General features: G+C 36.3%; 1 protein-coding gene across 2 annotated transcripts in view; it reads right to left on the reverse strand.

Annotated features, from left to right (window-relative positions):
- Positions 1-19,039, reverse strand: part of EMCN (endomucin) — a 124,992-nt gene that overhangs the window by 72,241 nt on the left and 33,712 nt on the right. For both annotated transcript variants that reach the window (XM_010340120.3, XM_010340119.3), the window contains exons 2-3: positions 10,587-10,712; positions 6,004-6,075 (exon numbers count right to left, since the gene is read on the reverse strand). In XM_010340120.3, the coding sequence (XP_010338422.1) occupies positions 6,004-6,075; positions 10,587-10,712 (198 nt within the window). The remainder of the gene's footprint in view (positions 1-6,003; positions 6,076-10,586; positions 10,713-19,039) is intronic.

Here is a 19,039-nt window from a genome sequence, read left to right on the forward strand (position 1 = left end):
GCTGCTATCTGGGTGGGTCAGACCTGAAAGAAAAATCAAAAAAGGCAGTAGTGCAACGGAAACTCATAAAGCCCCAACTCCCCGGGACAGAGCACCTGGGAACAAAAAGTGCTTTATGAGTTCAGCTGCAGCAGACTTAAACGTACCTGCCCAGCAGCTCTGAATGAACAACGGAGCTCACAGCTCAGGACTTAAGCCCCAATAAAAGATAGACTGTCTCCTCAAGTAGCTCCCTGACCCACATAGATCCAAAGAATCGCCTCATAAAGGAGAGAACGGATTGACAGTAGGCGAGCATCCTTCTGGGACAAACATAGCAGAAGAGGAAACTGGTAGCAACCCTTACTGTTCTGCAGCTGCTGCAGGTGATCACCAGGCAAGCAGGGCCTGGAGAGGACCTCAGCAGTCCTACAGCAGAGGGGCCAGACTGTTAGAAGGAAAGATTAAAAAAAAAAAAAAAGTAACTTCAGCATCAGCATCCACGAACTAGAAGCTCACTCAGAGACCCAATTTGAAAGACAGTAACTACAAAGACAACAGGTGGATAAACCCACAAAAATGGGAAGAAACCAGCACAAAAAGGATGAAAACTCCCGAAACCAGAACACCTCTCCTCCTAAAAGGGATCACAACCCCTCACCAGCAAGGGAACCAGACCGGATGGAGACAGAGGGTGAAGAAATGACAGAATCAGGCTTCAGAAAGTCGGTAGTAAGAAACTACAGTGAGCTAAAAGAACATGTTCTAACCCAACACAAAGAAACTAGGAACATTGAAAAAAGATTGGACGAAATGCTAACGAGAATGGATAGCATAGAGAGGAATATAAGTGAATTAATGGAGCTGAAAAACACAGCACGAGAACTTCGTGAAGCATGCATAAGCTTCCACAGCCGAATTGACCAAGCAGAAGAAAGGATATCAGAGGTCGAAGATCAACTCAATGAAATAAAAAGAGAAGGCAAGAACAGAGAAAAAAGCACAAAAAGAAATGAACAAAATCTTCAAGAAATGTGGGACTATGTGAAAAGACCTAATCTACGTTTGATAGGTGTACTTGAATGTGATGAAGAGAATGAATCCAAGCTTGAAATTACTCTTCAGGATATTATCCAGGAAAACTTCCCCAACCTAGCAAGGCAGACCAATATTCAAATCCAGGAAATACAGAGAACAACACAAAGATATTCCTCAAGAAGAGCAACCCCAAGGTACATAATAGTCAGATTCACCAGGGTTGAAATGAAAGAGAAAATGCTAAGGGCAGCCAGAGAGAAAGGTCGGGTTACCCACAAAGGGAAGCCCATTAGACTCACAGCAGATCTCTCAGCAGAAACCCTACAAGCCAGAAGAGATTGGGGGCCAACATTCAACATCCTTAAAGAAAAGAACTTTCAACACAGAATCTCCTATCAAGCCAAACTAAGCTTCATAAGTGAAGGAAAAATAAAATCCTTTGTGAACAAGCAAGCACTCAGAGATTTCATCACCACCAAACCTGCTCTACAAGAACTCCTGAAAGAGGCTCTACACATATAAAGGAACAACCAGTACCAGCCACTCCAAAAACACACCAAATGGTAAAAGAGCATCAACACAATCAAGAATCTGCATCAACTAACCAACAAAACAGCCAGGTAGCGTCAAAATGACAGCATCAAATTAACACATAACAATACTATCCCTAAATGTAAATGGACTTAATGCCCCAGTCAAAAGACACAGACTGGAAAATTGGGTAAAAAACCAAAACCCATCAGTGTGCTGTATCCAGGAAACCCATCTTACATGCAAAGATACACAAAGGCTCAAAATAAAGGAATGGAGGAAGATCTACCAAGCAAATGGAGAGCAAAAAAAAAGCAGGAGTTACAATTCTCATCTCTGATAAAATAGACTTTAAAGCAACAAAGATCAAAAGAGACAAAGAAGGACATTACATAATGGTAAAAGGATCACTGCAACAAGAAGGGCTAAGGATCCTAAATATATACGCACCCAATACAGGAGCACCCAGATACATAAGGCAAGTTCTTAATGACTTACAAAGAGACTTAGACTCCCACACAATAATAGTGGGAGACTTTAACACCCCATTGTCAATGTTAGACAGATCAACCAGACAGAAAATCAACAAGGATATCCAGGACCTGAACTCAGACCTCCAACAAGCAAACCTAATAGACATTTACAGAACTCTCCACCCCAAATCCACAGAATATACATTCTTCTCAGCACCACATCACACATACTCTAAAATTGACCACATATTTGGCAATAAATCACTCCTCAGCAAATGCAAAAGAACAGAAATCATAACAAACAGTCTCTCAGACCACAGTGCAATCCAGTTAGAACTCAGATGCAGAAACTAACTCAGAACCGCACAGCTTCATGGAAACTGAACAACTTGCTCTTGAATGTTGACTGGATAAACAATGAAATGAAGGCAGAAATAAAGATGTTCTTTGAAACCAACGAGAATGAAGGCACAACATACCAGAATCTCTGGGACACATTTAAAGCAGTCTCTAGAGGAAAATATATAGCAATGAGTGCCCACATGAGAAGAAAGGAGAGATCTAAAATTGAAACCCTATCCTCAAAATTGAAAGAGCTAGAGGAGCAAGATCAAAAAAACTCAAAACCTAGCAGAAGACAGGAAATAACTAAGATCAGAGCAGAACTGAAGGAGATAGAGACACAAAAAACTCTTCAAAAAATCAATAAATCCAGGAGCTGGTTTTTCGAAAAGATCAACAGAATAGACAGACCACTAGCCAGATTAATTAAAAAGAAAAGAGAGAATAACCAAATTGATGCAATAAAAAATGATAAAGGGGATATCACCACAGATTCCACAGAAATCCAAACCATCATCAGAGATTATTACAAACAACTCTATGCACATAATCTAGTAAACCTGGAAGAAATGGATAAATTCCAGGACACCTGCATCCTCCCAAGCCTAAACCCGGAAGAAGCTGAAACCCTGAATAGACCAATAACAAGGTCTGAAATAGAGGCAGCAAGTAAGAGCCTACCACCCAAAAAAAGCCCAGGTCCAGATGGGTTCACAGCCGAATTCTACCAGACATACAAAGAGGAGCTGATACCATTCCTTCTGAAACTATTCCAGACAATCCAAAAAGAGGGAATCCTTCCCAAATCATTTTATGAGACAAACATCATCCTGATACCAAAACCCGGCAGACACTGAACAAGAAAAGAAAATTTCAGGCCAATATCCATGATGAACATAGATGCAAAAACCTTCAATAAAATACTGACAAACTCATTGCAAATGCATTTCAAAAAGCTCATCCACCATGATCAAGTAGGATTCATCCTGGGGATGCAAGGCTGGTTCAACATACGCAAGTCCATAAATGTAATTCACCACATAAATAGAACCGAAGACAAAAACCACATGATTATCTCAATCGATGCAGAGAAGGCCTTTGACAAAATTCAACAGCCCTTTATGATAAAAACCCTCAATAAACTAGGTATTGATGGAACGTATCTCAAAACAATAAAAGCTATTTACGACAAACCAACAGCCAAGATCATACTGAATGGGCAAAAACTGGAAGCATTCCCTTTGAAATCTGGCACTTGACAAGGATGCCCTCTCTCACCACTCCTATTCAATATAGTACTGGAAGTTCTAGCCAGAGCAATCAGGCAAGAAACAGAAATAAAGGATATTCAAATTGGAAAGGAGGAAGTCAAATTGTCTCTATTTGCAGATGACATGATTGTATATCTAGAAGACCCCATTGTCTCATCCCCAAATCTCCTGAAACTGATAAACAACTTCAGCAAAGTCTCAGGATACAAAATCAAGGTGCAAAAATCACAAGCATTCCTATACACCAGTAACAGACTTAAAGAGAGCCAAATCAAGAACAAACTGCCATTCACAATTGCTACAAAGAGAATAAAATACCTAGGAATACAACTAACAAGGAACATAAAGGACCTCTTCAAAGAGAACTACTAGCCATTGCTCAACGAAATAAGAGAGGACACAAACAGATGGAGAAACATTCCATGTTCATGGTTAGGAAGAATCAACATCGTGAAAATGGCCATACTGCCCAAAGTAATTTGCAGATTCAACGCTATTTGCATCAAACTACCAATGACCTTCTTCACAGAAGTGGAAAAAATCACCTTAAACTTCATCTGGAACCAAAAGAGAGCCCACATAGCCAAGTCAATTCTAAGCAAAAAGAACAAAGCAGGAGGCATGACACTACCAGACTTCAAACTATACTACAAGGCTACAGTAATCAAAACAGCATGGTACTGGTACCAAAACAGAGATATAGACCAATGGAACAGAACAGAGGCCTCAGAGGAAATGCAACATACCCACAACCATCTGATCTTCAACGAACCTGACAAAAACAAGCAATGGGGAAAGGACTCCCTGTTTAATAAATGGTGTTGGGAAAACTGGCTAGCCATGTGCAGAAAGCAGAAACTGGACCGCTTCCTGACACCTTACACCAAAATTAACTCCAGATGGATTTAAGACTTAAACATCAGACCTAACACCGTAAGAACCCTAGAAGAAAATCTAGGCAAAATCATTCAGGACATAGGCATAGGCAAGGACTCCATGACCAAAATGCCAGAAGCAATGGCAACAAAAGCCAAAATAGACAAATGGGACCTAATCAAACTCCACAGCTTCTGCACGGCAAAAGATACAGTCAGTAGAGTGAATCGGCAACCAACCGAATGGGAAAAAATTATTGCAGTCTACCCATCTGACAAGGGGCTGGTATCCAGAATTTACAAAGAACTATAACAGATCTACAAGAAAAAAACAAACAAGCCCATTCAAAAATGGGCGAAGGATATGAACAGATACTTTACAAAAGAAGACATACAGGAGGCCAACAAACATGAAAAAATGCTCATCATCACTGGTCATTAGAGAAATGCAAATCAAAACAACATTGAGATACCATCTCACACCAGTTAGAATGGCGGTCATTAAAAAATCTGGAAACAACAGATGCTGGAGAGGATGTGGAGAAATAGGAACACTTTTACACTGTTGGTGGGAATGTAAATTAATTCAACCATTGTGGAAGACAGTGTGGCGATTCCTCAAGGACCTAAAAATAGAAATCCCATTTGACCCAGCAATCCCATTACTGGGTATATATCCAAAGTATTATAAATCATTCTACTATAAGGACACGTGCACACGAATGTTCATTGCAGCACTGTTTACAATAGCAAAGACCTGGAACCAACCCAAATGCCCAACGATGATAGACTGGATAGGGAAAATGTGGTACATATACACCATGGAATATTACACAGCCATCAAAAACGATGAGTTCACGTCCTTTGTAGGGACATGGATGAACCTGGAAACCATCATTCTCAGCAAACTGACACAAGAGCAGAAAATCAAACACCGCATATTCTCACTCATAGGCGGGTGTTGAACAATGAGAACACATGGACACAGGGAGGGGAGCACTATACACTGGGGTCCGTTTTGGGGAAATGGGCAAGGGACGGCGGGTGGTGAGGAGGGAAGAGATAGCATGGGGAGAAATGACAGATACAGGCGAGGGGACAGAAGGCAGAAAACCACACTGCCATGTGTGTACCTATGCAACAATCTTGCATGTTCTTCACATGAACCCCAAAACCTAAAATGCAATAAAAAAAATATAAAAAAAAGAAAAAGAAAATACTTTGCAATAAATTAACCTGAAAACATAATATGCTAAAATTTATAAAATGTGGAGAAAGCAACACAAAGAAGGAAGGGGATATGAGAAGTGACTAGAAATTGATATCGAATTTCCTCTTGGGGAGATTAAAATGTGCTGAAATTCATTCATAGTGGTTTTGGCTGTACAATCTTGTTAATACACTAAAAACTTCTCAATTATACACTTTAAAAGGGTGAATATTATATGTGACTTATGTATATTTTTAATGGTAGAAAAAGGAATCATTACTCACCTTCTTTGCTTGTCGTTAATGAAGCAACTGTTGATAACAGAGGGTTTTTAAGTAATTCACTGTTCGTTGTTCCTAGTTTGATAAAATAGATTACATTATGATTGATCAGAAACTCATGTTATCTGTCAATGAATAAAGTAAAAGTAAATCAAATCTATAGGTGGACTGGCATCCCACCTTTGTCTATCTTTAATTATTCCCATTTTCCAGTTAGTTTTGTCTAAAGAATATATATATTAAATGTTTGGGTGGCCTACATGCATACACACACACATTTTGCATAATAGGCCCCCAAAAGAAGTTTTCAATGAAGACTGTTACTTAGTTACCTTTAAACATGTAAACAATTATTTGTTTGCAAAAGTCTAAATTCTAATGTTTAAAATCATTTTATTTTTCCCTGTAAGAAAAGTGGCATGGTCAATAGGACCTAGGAGTATCATATCTTTTTTTCTCATTTTTTTATTATTATTTTTTTCATTTATTAGTTCTGGCACTGAAACTTCTAAATGAACATAAGTCATGAAGGAACTTGAAAACTTCTGTGTTTGTTTTTTTTAGGAAATGTGCTTTGAGTTCCCACTCTATGCCAGGTGTCCTCCTTTATTCTTGAGGGCAGTATTCAAGTCTAGCCACATTTTAAATCTTAGTATCAAGAATTATTCCTGGCATACACTAGGCATTTAGTCTATGTTGTTTCAAATAAGGGAGCACTCATATAGCACATGAAAATCAACCAAGGGACAATCTGCCTTAAGCAGTCAACATGACTCATCAGTTTGATGCCTACTCTCCTACTCTCTATAATAGTCTTTCTCCCTCCCACTTTCCCTCCCTTCCTCCCTTTCTTTCTTCCCCTTTTACTTCTCTCCTTCTTTCTTAACAGTGTCTTGCTCTGTCACCCAGGCTTGAGTGCAGTGGTGTGATCATAGCTCACTGCAGTATCAAACTTCTGGCCTCAAGTGATTCCCCCATGTCAGCCACCCAAAGTGCTGAGATTACAGGTGTGAACCACAGCACCTGGCCCCTCTTCCTTGTTCTTTCCTTTTTTGTAACATTTTATTTTTGAATCAGGGGGTATATCTGCAGGTTTGTTGCATGGATATATTGTGTGATTACGACAAAACCTATTTCATTTTAAGGATATTACATCATTTTGAATCAATAAATGTTTATAAAAGATTAAATCATCAGAATATCATAATTTTACCTTCTGCAAAATTGTTTCTTAAATTAGCATTCATTCATGCCATTTTCCAAAACAACCTTTGAGAACAATGATAATTCTATTTAGGCCACAAATGTTTCAAGAAAATGTCTAATTTGTAAACATTTGATATTTTGTGATGATGAACTAAAAGCAAAACATCAACTTTGCCATTTCAAAATTCTATAAAAAGGAGAAACCAAAAAATCATGTACAAAGATATTCCAGGTACTTTATTTTCTATTCAAACATAACAAGGAACAGAAAGATAATGAATCAAAGGAGAAAGACTACAGAGAAAAATGAAGGTCCCAAACTCATTTTTTTCTAATTAATCATACAACAAAATTTTCAATAATGTTTTTAAAATTTTGTTCTTTATAGTTATATGTAGTTAGTTTCTACAAAGAGGATGTACAACCGAAATAGCACCATATTTAGCACCCTGTGTAAGATAGGTGGCCAAAATCACCAGGCTCCTTTACTGATCTCAGCTGAAATCGAATATCTATTTTAGTAGCAGAAATTGTTAGTATCAATGTTGAGAAACTTTTATTCCTGCTTTATAATTCAACTCATTGAAAAATACTGGACTATCAAATGTTTTTAAAATGAAGCTGAATAATAACGTTTCAATTTTAAAAAGCAAAATTTCAAGTTTCTTTTTTATTCTAAGTTTATTTTATGATAGGGATATTCAACATCTGTCAAATCTTGATTTTTAACTCCAGCCATTTGGCCTTTGTGCAAAATGTGCAGTGCACTTGATGTACATCTAGGAAGAGGTCAATTCCCATTTATCTAATTGGGCAAATCTCTGAAAACAAGCCCAGCTCCAGGCAAAGCTCTATCAGTCACTTCTGCCACTTTAGTGATTATGTTACTGCAAGAAGAATTCTCATCTCATTTGCACATTTTCCACTTTTCTGATAGAATTTCTGCCATTGGCAAGATAAATAAATTTTATGTGATTTAGAAAGACATAAGCACTATAGACCAACTAGCTTTTGACCTTTAAACCAAAAAATATCTGATTAGGAAGTCTTGAAATGAAAGTAAAGATGCCTCTTCATGTTGTATTTGTTTGGTAAATATTTTCATCGTATCTAAGAGGACCATGTTGGCCATGCATAAGCAGGAATAAGGGATTTCTTCACTACAGATACCTTTTTTGGAGGGTTTTATTGAGTAATTTTAAAAATGATTATTTTGGAGAATGGGACAATGTACAAAACTCCTCCAAATGTAAACCCCTCACAGGCCTGAAATTAACAAGTCAAATATACTGAAACACAATGCTTAGGACATAAGAATGCAAGATAAAGAGGGATATTCTCCATCATCTTTATGACTGTGTACTAATTCTGTTGCCCTTAGGAGGATGGCCATATTAAGTGTACTTAGTGTCATTCATCTAACCCTTAATACACAGTGGTGATCAAGTAAGCCAGAGGAAAAGCAGTTATTTTCTTTCTCTTCTTTGTCTAATGTTGTTCACTCATTCTCTATAAGCACCACAGACTCCCATTTGTCTGATGGCTTTCTCAGCCCTACCCCATACCAGACTTTGTTTCCCACTCTAGATCCAAGCGGTTGGGGACCTGAGAGCCTGCCTTTCCTGCTTTCTCTCTCTTCCACCTCACTCTCTTAGCAGCTCTCATTAGAGAGCCCAGAATAGACTGGCTTCCTTTAATTTCCCTCCCACTGCTAGGTTTTTATTTTGCGATTTTAACCCTTAAAACTGCTCAAAATAGATCTCAGAGGAAACTAAAGTATTATTATTGATTTGGAGGATTTGATGATGGCTTTGCAACTTTGTGATAAATTGTCTGTATTTTTTGAGATGCATATTTAGTGTATAGAAGTAAACTGGCATAAAGTCTGGGTTCCCTTCAAAGTTCCTTGACAATAAAATTAAGAGAGTGAAACAAACAAAAATAAGGCAGGAAGGGAAAAGAAAAATGAAGCAAATGTGATAAAATCTAGATAAATAGTGATTTGGGGAGATGGGCATATGGAGATTAATTATAGTATTCTCTACTTTGGGATATATCTGTCTATTTTTGTAATAATAATCAATAAACAAAAAGTAAAACTTCTCTGGCCCATTACATTTTATATAATTGTATGTGAATAATTTAACACTCAAGTGGATAACTATTGATGAATTCAGACAACAGTGTAATTTATACTAAATAGGTAATATAAACCAGTGAAAGTGTCCCAAAAAAGAGTGTGTGTGTGTGTGTGTGTGTGTGTGTGTGTGTAACCTCAAGCATTCTGTGCACTTGCTTAGGAGTGTGTGTATGTGTGTGTGTGTGTGTGTGTGTGTGTGTGTGTTTGTGTATGTAACATCAAGTATTCTGCGCACTCGCTTCAGAGAAGGGTGCTTCAGTTTTCTGCTATGGGGGTCCCCCAATAGTAAAGTTGCTAGAAATGGTTTGGTGTCATCTTATAAGCAAACAATGCAGAAATAATGGACTATGGTCATAATACTCTTTGTCACCACTCTATTCAAGTCTAGCAAACTAGCTTTCATTGGTCTTCTGCATATGTTTGATCTTGGTCTTAGAATGAAAATTAAGGAGGGAACAAAGGGGTAAAAAAGACAGTAGTAGGAATTTCAGTTATCTATTCATCAAGATATATGATTTTCTGGTCCTTCTATGACCTTAGTATTCTAACCAGAGTTTTTGCCCAAAGGCAATCAACAAATCTGTTTTTCTTTTCCATTGATTACAGGATCTGTGTGATATGCCTCATTTTATGTCTGTTGCCAGATGGGCAGATGCAGTATGCATTGCATCAATTACCTCTTGTTTTTTTAATGGAAGGATTCTAATGGCTTTTAACATTTTTTTTGTGGATGGTAAGGTAATCTCCTTAAATACCTAGCTTAGAAAACATGATATAGTTCTCAGTCAGTCCAGTAACAATAGCTATTACATTGCTACAGAAACCTACAAATTAAATCTATTATCAATGCAATGCAACAGTCTGTCACAAACCAACAAAACCAGTCTGTTATTCATACAGTTTCAACATGTTGGCTGTGCTGCTTAGGGGAAGAACTGGAATATTTAGAAAGATATTTTATGACTTAGGACATGGCAATTTCTTTCTTCTCTAAAAATAAACTTTGTGTATGTAGCACTCACAATAGAATCATTCTCAACGGGAAGTGATCTCAAAGACTATCAACAAAGATACTGGATTTTTGTACACAACCCCAAATAGCACATAATTTCAAAATTATGAAATAGCACTGACCTTTATAACAATCAGATATAAAATTCCAAATTATTTTCTCATGCTGATTTACATATATACTACTAATTTTGTTTGTTAAACTACATTTCCTAACAGTTAATCCTACCTTTAGGAGTTGTTCCAATTATTGGTGTGATAACAGGACTGCTTAATGATTCTGTGCTTGATGGTAGTGCAGATGTTTTTATTGCAGTAGAGACAATTGGTGGAGAAGTATTTGCATTTATAACATCTGAAAAAAAGTAAACTACATTAAAGTAGTTGCACTAACATTTACATATAGTTTGCCAGTCAATAGACTAGTATATTTAAACAAGCATACTGTATATATACTGCTGATAACCCAGTCATTAGAACGTGAATTTGCAACCAATTTTCTAATTGTAATCAATTTATCCTTAGCCCAGCATTCATTCACTAACTCTATCTGCTTCTCACCAATGGCATGAATTTTCAAGATGGCTGGTAGGAGCATTTGTGGTTTCAGAGAAATACACTTTCTGAGAAAACTAATAAGGAATAAATGTGTAAATTTAAAATTTAATAATATTTTAAATCCAACTAAACTAACTTTGCCAGATGAAATTCTTTAATGGACACTCTGGTCAATAGATGTTTCGCTAAATATTTTTATATCACATTAAAGTTATTAAGTATTAAAATGTCATTATTAGTATACATTCTTCCTGACATAAAGCACTCTTTCTACATAAATGTGTACTATATAAAGTATAAAATTTAAAACATTATAATTAATAAAGATAAGTGTATACACATACATATATATATACACACACACAAAGATAAGTTCCAAAGAAAGACGGTGATCTTTAAAGAAATTCAACAACTGCAACATACTTAAAAGTAATGGGGCCACCATAAATCCACATATTTTAATTGTTTATTTCTCTAAATTTTACCATTATTTGGGCAGGCAAAGGCACAGAAATGAAGGCAATATATTTTGTTCCATATTATATCTTTCTTTTAAATAATAACTTAAAACTTCTATTGAAAGAAATGAGGAAATCGGTCTTGTGTAACAACGAGAGTTGGCAAAATCATCACTTCATTATTATTTTTCCCAAAGTGAAGTAGGTAGAACTCAACTCGGCGTTCTATGAAAAGATTTACTTCACATAAAACTATTGTAATTTGTTAGCATTTATAAAATATTTTTACTCCTGTATTTCATTGTTTTCATCTCTGGAAATATAGTATTATGTTAAAGATCAAAATACAGCAAGCATCTAAGATAATTTGGAAAAAATATTCACATCTATGGAAAGCATTGCTTTTTGTTGTTACTTGGTCTGGATAGAGTATACACAGCATGTTAGTTAAGATGATGGACTTTGAATAATAAAGGTATATTCAAATCCCGGTCAAACTGGGTGTGTCATTACAGTAAATATATGTTAATAGTATGACTTCTCAAATTATATTACATTTGAAAGGTTGCTCTTTGAATATGAGAAAAACCAATAATCTGGCATGTCAAGGAAACCAATATCTCAGATGTCATGACATGTATATTTGCTGTATAATTTCATAGTCTTGAGATGCTTGGAAGTGTTAGTTCTCAGCACTAACTGTTTATAGATAGCACATAGAAACTGCTTGATACATTCAGCACACAGAGAAATGGTTTCAGCACATACAGAAATGACAGAACTGCACTTTCACCGGTTTTATGGAAGTTAAGTCAAAAGCTTTTTTCACCTCTGGAGGTGCACTTCACACCCTTGGTCTTACCTCCCTACCCCACAATATTCAGCAGGGAGCAGGAACATAGCCTATAGAAAGAAGCTTATCTTTTTTCTGTTAGTCATTTTGTTCTAGCTATCTTTGTTTTAGTCTTAACTTCCATGGTATAACCCTAATTTTAAATTTTATATTGAGGTTGAAGAAATTACTCAAAAGAATATACCACTTAGACAGGCAAATTCACCTATAAATCGTCTGAATAATCCTCATCTATGGACTTACTGAATAGTAACAATCTTAATGTCTGAGCATCATCAACATCATCTCTAGAGATGTTTTTCCCTCCTTCCTCTCTCCCTCCTTCCCTTCTTTCCTTCCTCCTTCCTTCCCTTCTTTTCCTTCCTTCCCTTTCTCTCTCAATATGTACTGAGCAACTACATACGTAAAAATCATGATTCGATACAATAAAAGAATCTATGATTTACCAGATGGTATCAAACATTACTTTCAATCTGGTAGAAAACATAATACCTATGCACAATAAATAATAAGATATAGTCTATATGGGTTATATAAACCAGTGTTTTTCAAACTGCAGGTTGTGATACAATCAAAGAATAAATAAATCTCTTTAGTAGATTGCAGTCAGAGCTTTTGCCAACTTAGAAAACAAATAATATGATAGTGGTATTGCAAATATAGAGTAAGTATTCTTTTATGAAGCTTTGGTATAGGGGTGTGTGTGTGTGTGTAAGTCTGCATGAAGTATGTGCCAATGCAAAATACATTTCTTACTGTGATTCCAGTTAAAAATTTGAAAGCTGCTGGACAAACAATAAGTTGGACAAAACTTTATAAGATAAAATAAGACTATTCTGCTGGCACGAACAAGGAATACTTCATGAGAGAATTCATCTAGGAGCTAGGGCTTGAAGAGTAATAATATATCTGTACAGGGAGAAGAAAGGGCCGGAGCAGACCTCTGGAATGGAGAAGTGAAAGGTATTTCAGGGTACTGTAACAGTTCTGTGTAGCTGGATTGCAGTGTGCTATGAAAGAACATAATGTGCGTGGTCTAGGAAAATACTGGAGGCCAACTGTAGAGGACCCAGACCAAGATTTAAGATTTTATCCAATCACTGGAGAGCCATGGAAAGTGACCAAACAGACATTCTACCCTGGAAAAGACAATGGAGAAATACACGGGGCAGATAATGACAAGACACCAGTTGGATCAAACTGCGAGCCCTCATTTTTAAATTAATGTCCTTTGCACTTTTGAAGTCATCATGTGATATCAATGAGTTCGCATCCAAAGAACGACCTTATGAAAACTACAATTAAGCTAATTTCTAACCACTGGTGCAGTAAGATTGAGAAGTACTATAAGGCTTTTCCTCCTCAACATCCTTAAACATATTTGGCCCCTGATTTTGTCTAAGTCAAATTTTAATTCATTATTACTCTTTAACATCTCTATTATTAGTTCTTTGGGTTGTTTAACAAACAGCGTGCCCTCTTTTGGCAAGGGTTGACAACTCCTAAAAGTACTGAGTGTGTCATGTTCCAGGCTCAATGTAAATACTTTCTGTGGGTTATCTAATTTAAAGACACAAAGAGCTCATATTCTTATGATCACCGTTTTATGGATAAAGACACTGAGGCCCAAAATAGGTAAACAGTTTGCCAATATTATTCACTGGCAAGTGATATAGTTGGAATTTAAATTTAGACAGCCTTCACTTCAGAGAATATAACCTTAACCATCACACATCTGGCCATGAAAAGGTAATGCTATGCAAAGCTACACAGCTCAGCTCCACCTGCTCTCTGCTTTTGACAGGGTGTGATAGTGACTAGACACACACATGTTTTGCTCTTATTTAACAATAATGAGGAAATAGACTAATAGTTCACTATTTTTTAAAGAAATAACATATTTCTTGTGTCACATATATACATATATATGTATACATACACACACATGAAATGTTTCCATATTAGAAACATTCCTTCAAGCTTTAAAGGAAATTTTTTCAACACTACTTAGATCTAAAAAAAATTTTTTTTTAAGTTTATGCATTTAGAAAAATTTTGCAACTGGAAACTTTGTCTTACAATGTGGTGGAAAAGAATTATTAACTCTGACTACCAAGGTTGAAGGTTTTATTACCATGATGCAAGTCACCAGCAGATATGCTTTTACTGTATTATCTGCATATTCCTTCTAGGTCTCATTTGATTTTGTAATCAACTATTGAGAGGACTAGCTTCTTCTAAAGCATTTTCTTTTCACAGGACATGGTGAGATACTATTTTTTCCTCTCTATGTCAAAATGATTAAAGATAAATTTAACAAGGCAAATTGAGCCTCATGACTTTGCTTGTGCCAAAGCAGATAGTGCTGCTCTTGGGATGTTGTAAAAGAAACAGATGGTATTTTGTCCTGATTCCACCCTGTCCCCACATATCCAGATCTGGAGAACTCAAGGGATACCAGTTTCCTGTATTACAAAGGATGAAGCATTATCTGAATATTAAGAAAATAATTATTCTAATTATAAAAATTCTATGATAGATTTATGCTAAGGTCTTTCCATAGATTCTGAAATAGTTCTGTATTCTCTGAAGTTCAATGTAGGAAATTCCCAACTGTGTAGATATACGACCTTTCATGTGAACTTGCTTTATCCTTGAGAATTCAGCGTATAGCTGGAAACTAAATGTATTTTCTTCTGTTTTCAAATGAGAAAGTCATCTACTCTTTGTCATTACAAAGCATGTTTAATCTTTGTAATTACATTTTTAGGTAACTCTCAAATAGTCACTAAAAGTTAGATATTTGTTTAAAGAGACAGGGTCTTGCTATTTTTCTCAGACTGAACTTGAACCACTGGGCTCAAGATATCGTCCCACCTGTATGTTCTGAGAGGCTAGAATTACAGGTGTGCACCATGACTAGCTAAAGTTAGAATTTTATCCATCCTTATAATGAGTAGTGCTCTCTCCAGTTGTCTTTCCTCTTCAGAAGAGCAGATAACCTCTCCTCTACTAAGTCTACATCTAAAGTCCAGTAGAAATCTACTACTAAAGACAAGAGATCTGGCTTCTTCTAGATCAACACAAAGATTAAGACAGGAACTGAAAATTCTAGAATGATTTGAGATTGAGAAATAACTTTTTCACTATCCTAATGAAATATAATCTTTGCATTTTCTAGATCACAGCACCAATTAGTAAAGAAGTTTCTTTGATTTCTGTTTCAGTACTCTTGATTACATGATACACAAAAATCTGTTTTGTTTCTAATTATACTACTTGGGTGTATGGAATGCACATGCCCTCTGAATTATCTTTGAGAAAATATTTACTTGCTACTTTGATCCATAAACAAAATTTTGGAAGAAAGGTTTTAACTCTTTAAGAAAATGAAAAAATGATTTCTTTAAAAATATATAATTACAAGTCTTTGCTATTGTGAACAGTGCCACAAGAAACATACGTGTGCATGTAAAAATGTGAAACATATACACCATGGAATACTATGTAGCCATAAAAAAAGGATGAGTTCATGTCCTTTCTAGGGACATGGATGAATCTGGAAACCATCATTCTCAGCAAACTGACACAAGAACAGAAAACCAAACACCGCATGTTCTCACTCATAAGTGGGTGTTGAACAATGAGAACACATGGACACAGGGAGGGGAAAATCATACACACAGGCCTGGGGTGTCGGGGCTAGGGGAGGACTAGCAGTGGGTGGAGGGACTGGGGAGGGACAGCATTAGTAAAATACCTAATGTAGATGATGGGGTGATTGATGCAGCACACCACCACCAAGGCACATGTATACCTATGCAACAAACCTGCACGATGTGCACATGGACCCCAGAACTTAAAGTATAATAAAAAAAAAAAATTAAATTTACAGTACATACAAAATGCTGATTACCAGGTGATTTTCTGGTAATCTCCAATGTCTCATTATTAGGTAATAATGTCATAACCTAGATTAACTAATTTGTGGCATTGATGGTAAAACAATTTTATTTCTCAATAGCTTATGATGTATTATTTCTACAAATATATATGATCTTTATGCATCGCTACCTTGTATTTATTCCCAGCACCTCAGTCTTTTACAATTTTTTAAAAAATTTTATATTAAAATAATTGCCAATTTTTCAGTTACGATTTTGTGGATTTTTATTCCCTTGTGTATTACAGTATATAATGAGCAAAGATGTACTTCTTAAGTTTACATGTAATGGCAATGCATTAATTGGGACTTATAAATGGCAGGAGGGTCCCTTTTCATAGCAATTTGTCAGCAATTGCTAACATTATAATTATTATTGTACAATTGATAAATATTGTATTCTTTCTATGGCAGTAAATGACCAGTAATGAAGTGTCAGTTGAAAATTTTTCTCTCTCTCACATATTAAATAGATAAAAATATATACCATAAACATAATAAAATATATAAAAATCAATAGATACAAATAAAATAAAGTACTGTTTCCATATTTGTGTCAAATGGTCTTTATAAAAAAGCTGGCATCAACTTCTTTTTGATTATTAATTTCATCTTCACACATTTGTACACTGAGTGATCCTTCTCTTTTGATGTGGGAGTGGTCACTTTGATCCACAGCCAACCAAATTAAATGCAACTGTTTCTTTCAATTAAAAGAAAAAAATTATTATGTGATGATGCAGTCCTGATAATTTCTTCTGTTTGCATTCCTCCAAAAGTTGTACAATGTCATATAAAAATGTATAAGTAACTCATTAGCCAAGAGTTATTTGCCTCAATAAATATTTATTCAGGATCAATTTCAACAGATGTTAAGCACAATTTTAAAATGTGTGTTTTCCTAGAGGAATTTAGGAGCTTTTTGTTGTTCCTCAAGCTATAAATACATGTGAAACAACTAGAAGATTATGCTTGTAGTTGTGACATATAAAAATGGAGTTATATAATTAGTACTATGCATAGCTGGTACTGCACAATATTAAGTGAAATCAAAGTGAGGTCGTGTCTCTCTATGTGTCTGGCATAATCAGAAATGATTTTATTGGAGGAAGATTTTTCAAGAGAAGAGAGATAACTGACCAAAACAGGGAAAGAAAAAATATATATATTTGAATAGAAGGGAAAAGCCAATAGTGTCAATAATATGAGGTCCAAAAAGGAACACTGACTATACTACACATTAGTGAGCATAATATTTTGGAAGGGGAAAACAGGGAAATTCCATTTGCAGTGAAAACATCAGAGCTAGGTGCAACTCTTATAAAAGAGGATTTTAAATTTAAAGTACATTTTCAATTAAAGCTAAAAAATATTGTAGCAAGCACAACAGTTCTGAGAATGTTTGAATTTCCTTTGTGAAATGACTTTGGAAGATAAGTAAGAAAATCTCATCTCTCACAGAGAGAAAAATATTCAGATAAGTGGGAGAAAGCTGCACCTGAAAGAGGAATCTCCTCAGGTTGTCAGCCATCTGTGAGGTGGGGTGGGAGTGCCAAGCCTGGCAGGCGCCAAGGATGGACAGGTGTCTCAGCCACCTGGCTGCGCTGGGGAGAACAGGAAGGCAGCATTCCACTGGTGAGTTTGTTAAACAGAAAACAACAATATCTGCAAAATGGACCCAAGAACCTGAGATGTTCTGGTTGACAAATGGATGGAGGTGTACAAGGTAAATTGCCTACATTCACCCAGGTGTCATTTTCAAAATTACGGGGCCATGCAGCTATTTTTCCTCACAAAAGGATGATTCTTCAAAGATCATGTTCCATAATAATGAGACAGTTTTAGACTGCAGACTTCATTATAAGGAGACCTTTTATATCATAGCCAGTTTGGTTGAGGAATTTCAAACCCTGGGGTAGAAAGGGCAAAGTTTACATGTAATATTTATAAATGTAGGAGAGGGAAAAGAAGCATCTTGGCAATGCGTCTTGGCCCTCAGACACTTGTCCTGAGATCCCTTTCTTCCTCCAAACAGTTCCCTGACTCCAGAAAGGAACTATGTTCTGCAGCTCAAAAGCTACCTTCTGATAAGTAAGATGCTGGGGCTCAGTGCATCCCTGTAAGCAACAACAGATTCTTAAAGTTATCTTCCAAGGAAGTAAGATGCTGGAGCTCAGCATATGCTTGCGGGGAGCAACAAAAGCAAGCAAGTCTTTTGCACCCATCTCATGACTTCAGACAGGGCATCTGTTTGGATGCCCTCTCAGTCCTTAGGGGAGCAGCACTGCTTTGTCCCTTCCCTGGACACTACATAGAGGAGGAGACAGTAGGAGGAAAGAATACAGTTCCTATTACCTCTTGAATTACATTTTCGGCTTTTGATACAGTTAGGAGATGTGTTCCCATCCAAATCTCATCTTGAATTGTAATTTCCATAATCCCCATGTGTCAAGGGAGAGACCAGATGGAGATAACTGAATCACAGGGACAGTTTCCCCATGCTGTTCTTGTGATACTGAGTCTTATGAATCTGATGCTTTTATAAAGGGCATTTTCTGTGCACTCGCACACATGCCTGTTGCCATGTAAGATGTGCCTTTGCTTCTGCTTTGCCTTCTGCCATAATTGTTAAGTTTCCTGAGGCATTTCCAGCAATGCAGAACTGTGAGTCCATTAAACCCCTTTTCTTGATAAATTACTTAGTATTTCTTCATAGCAGTATGAGAATGTACTCATACACCTTTCCTCTGAACCTCAGATGTAGCCACTTAAAATCTTGACTTTTAAACTACTGGCTCTCCTGAGCGTTTTTTTGGAGACAAGGAGGGTCCCACTAGACACTTTTTACTAGCAGATCACATTAGTTTAGT

This window comes from Saimiri boliviensis, chromosome 3 (assembly GCF_048565385.1).
Source record: "Saimiri boliviensis isolate mSaiBol1 chromosome 3, mSaiBol1.pri, whole genome shotgun sequence".
Taxonomy (NCBI): domain Eukaryota; kingdom Metazoa; phylum Chordata; class Mammalia; order Primates; family Cebidae; genus Saimiri; species Saimiri boliviensis.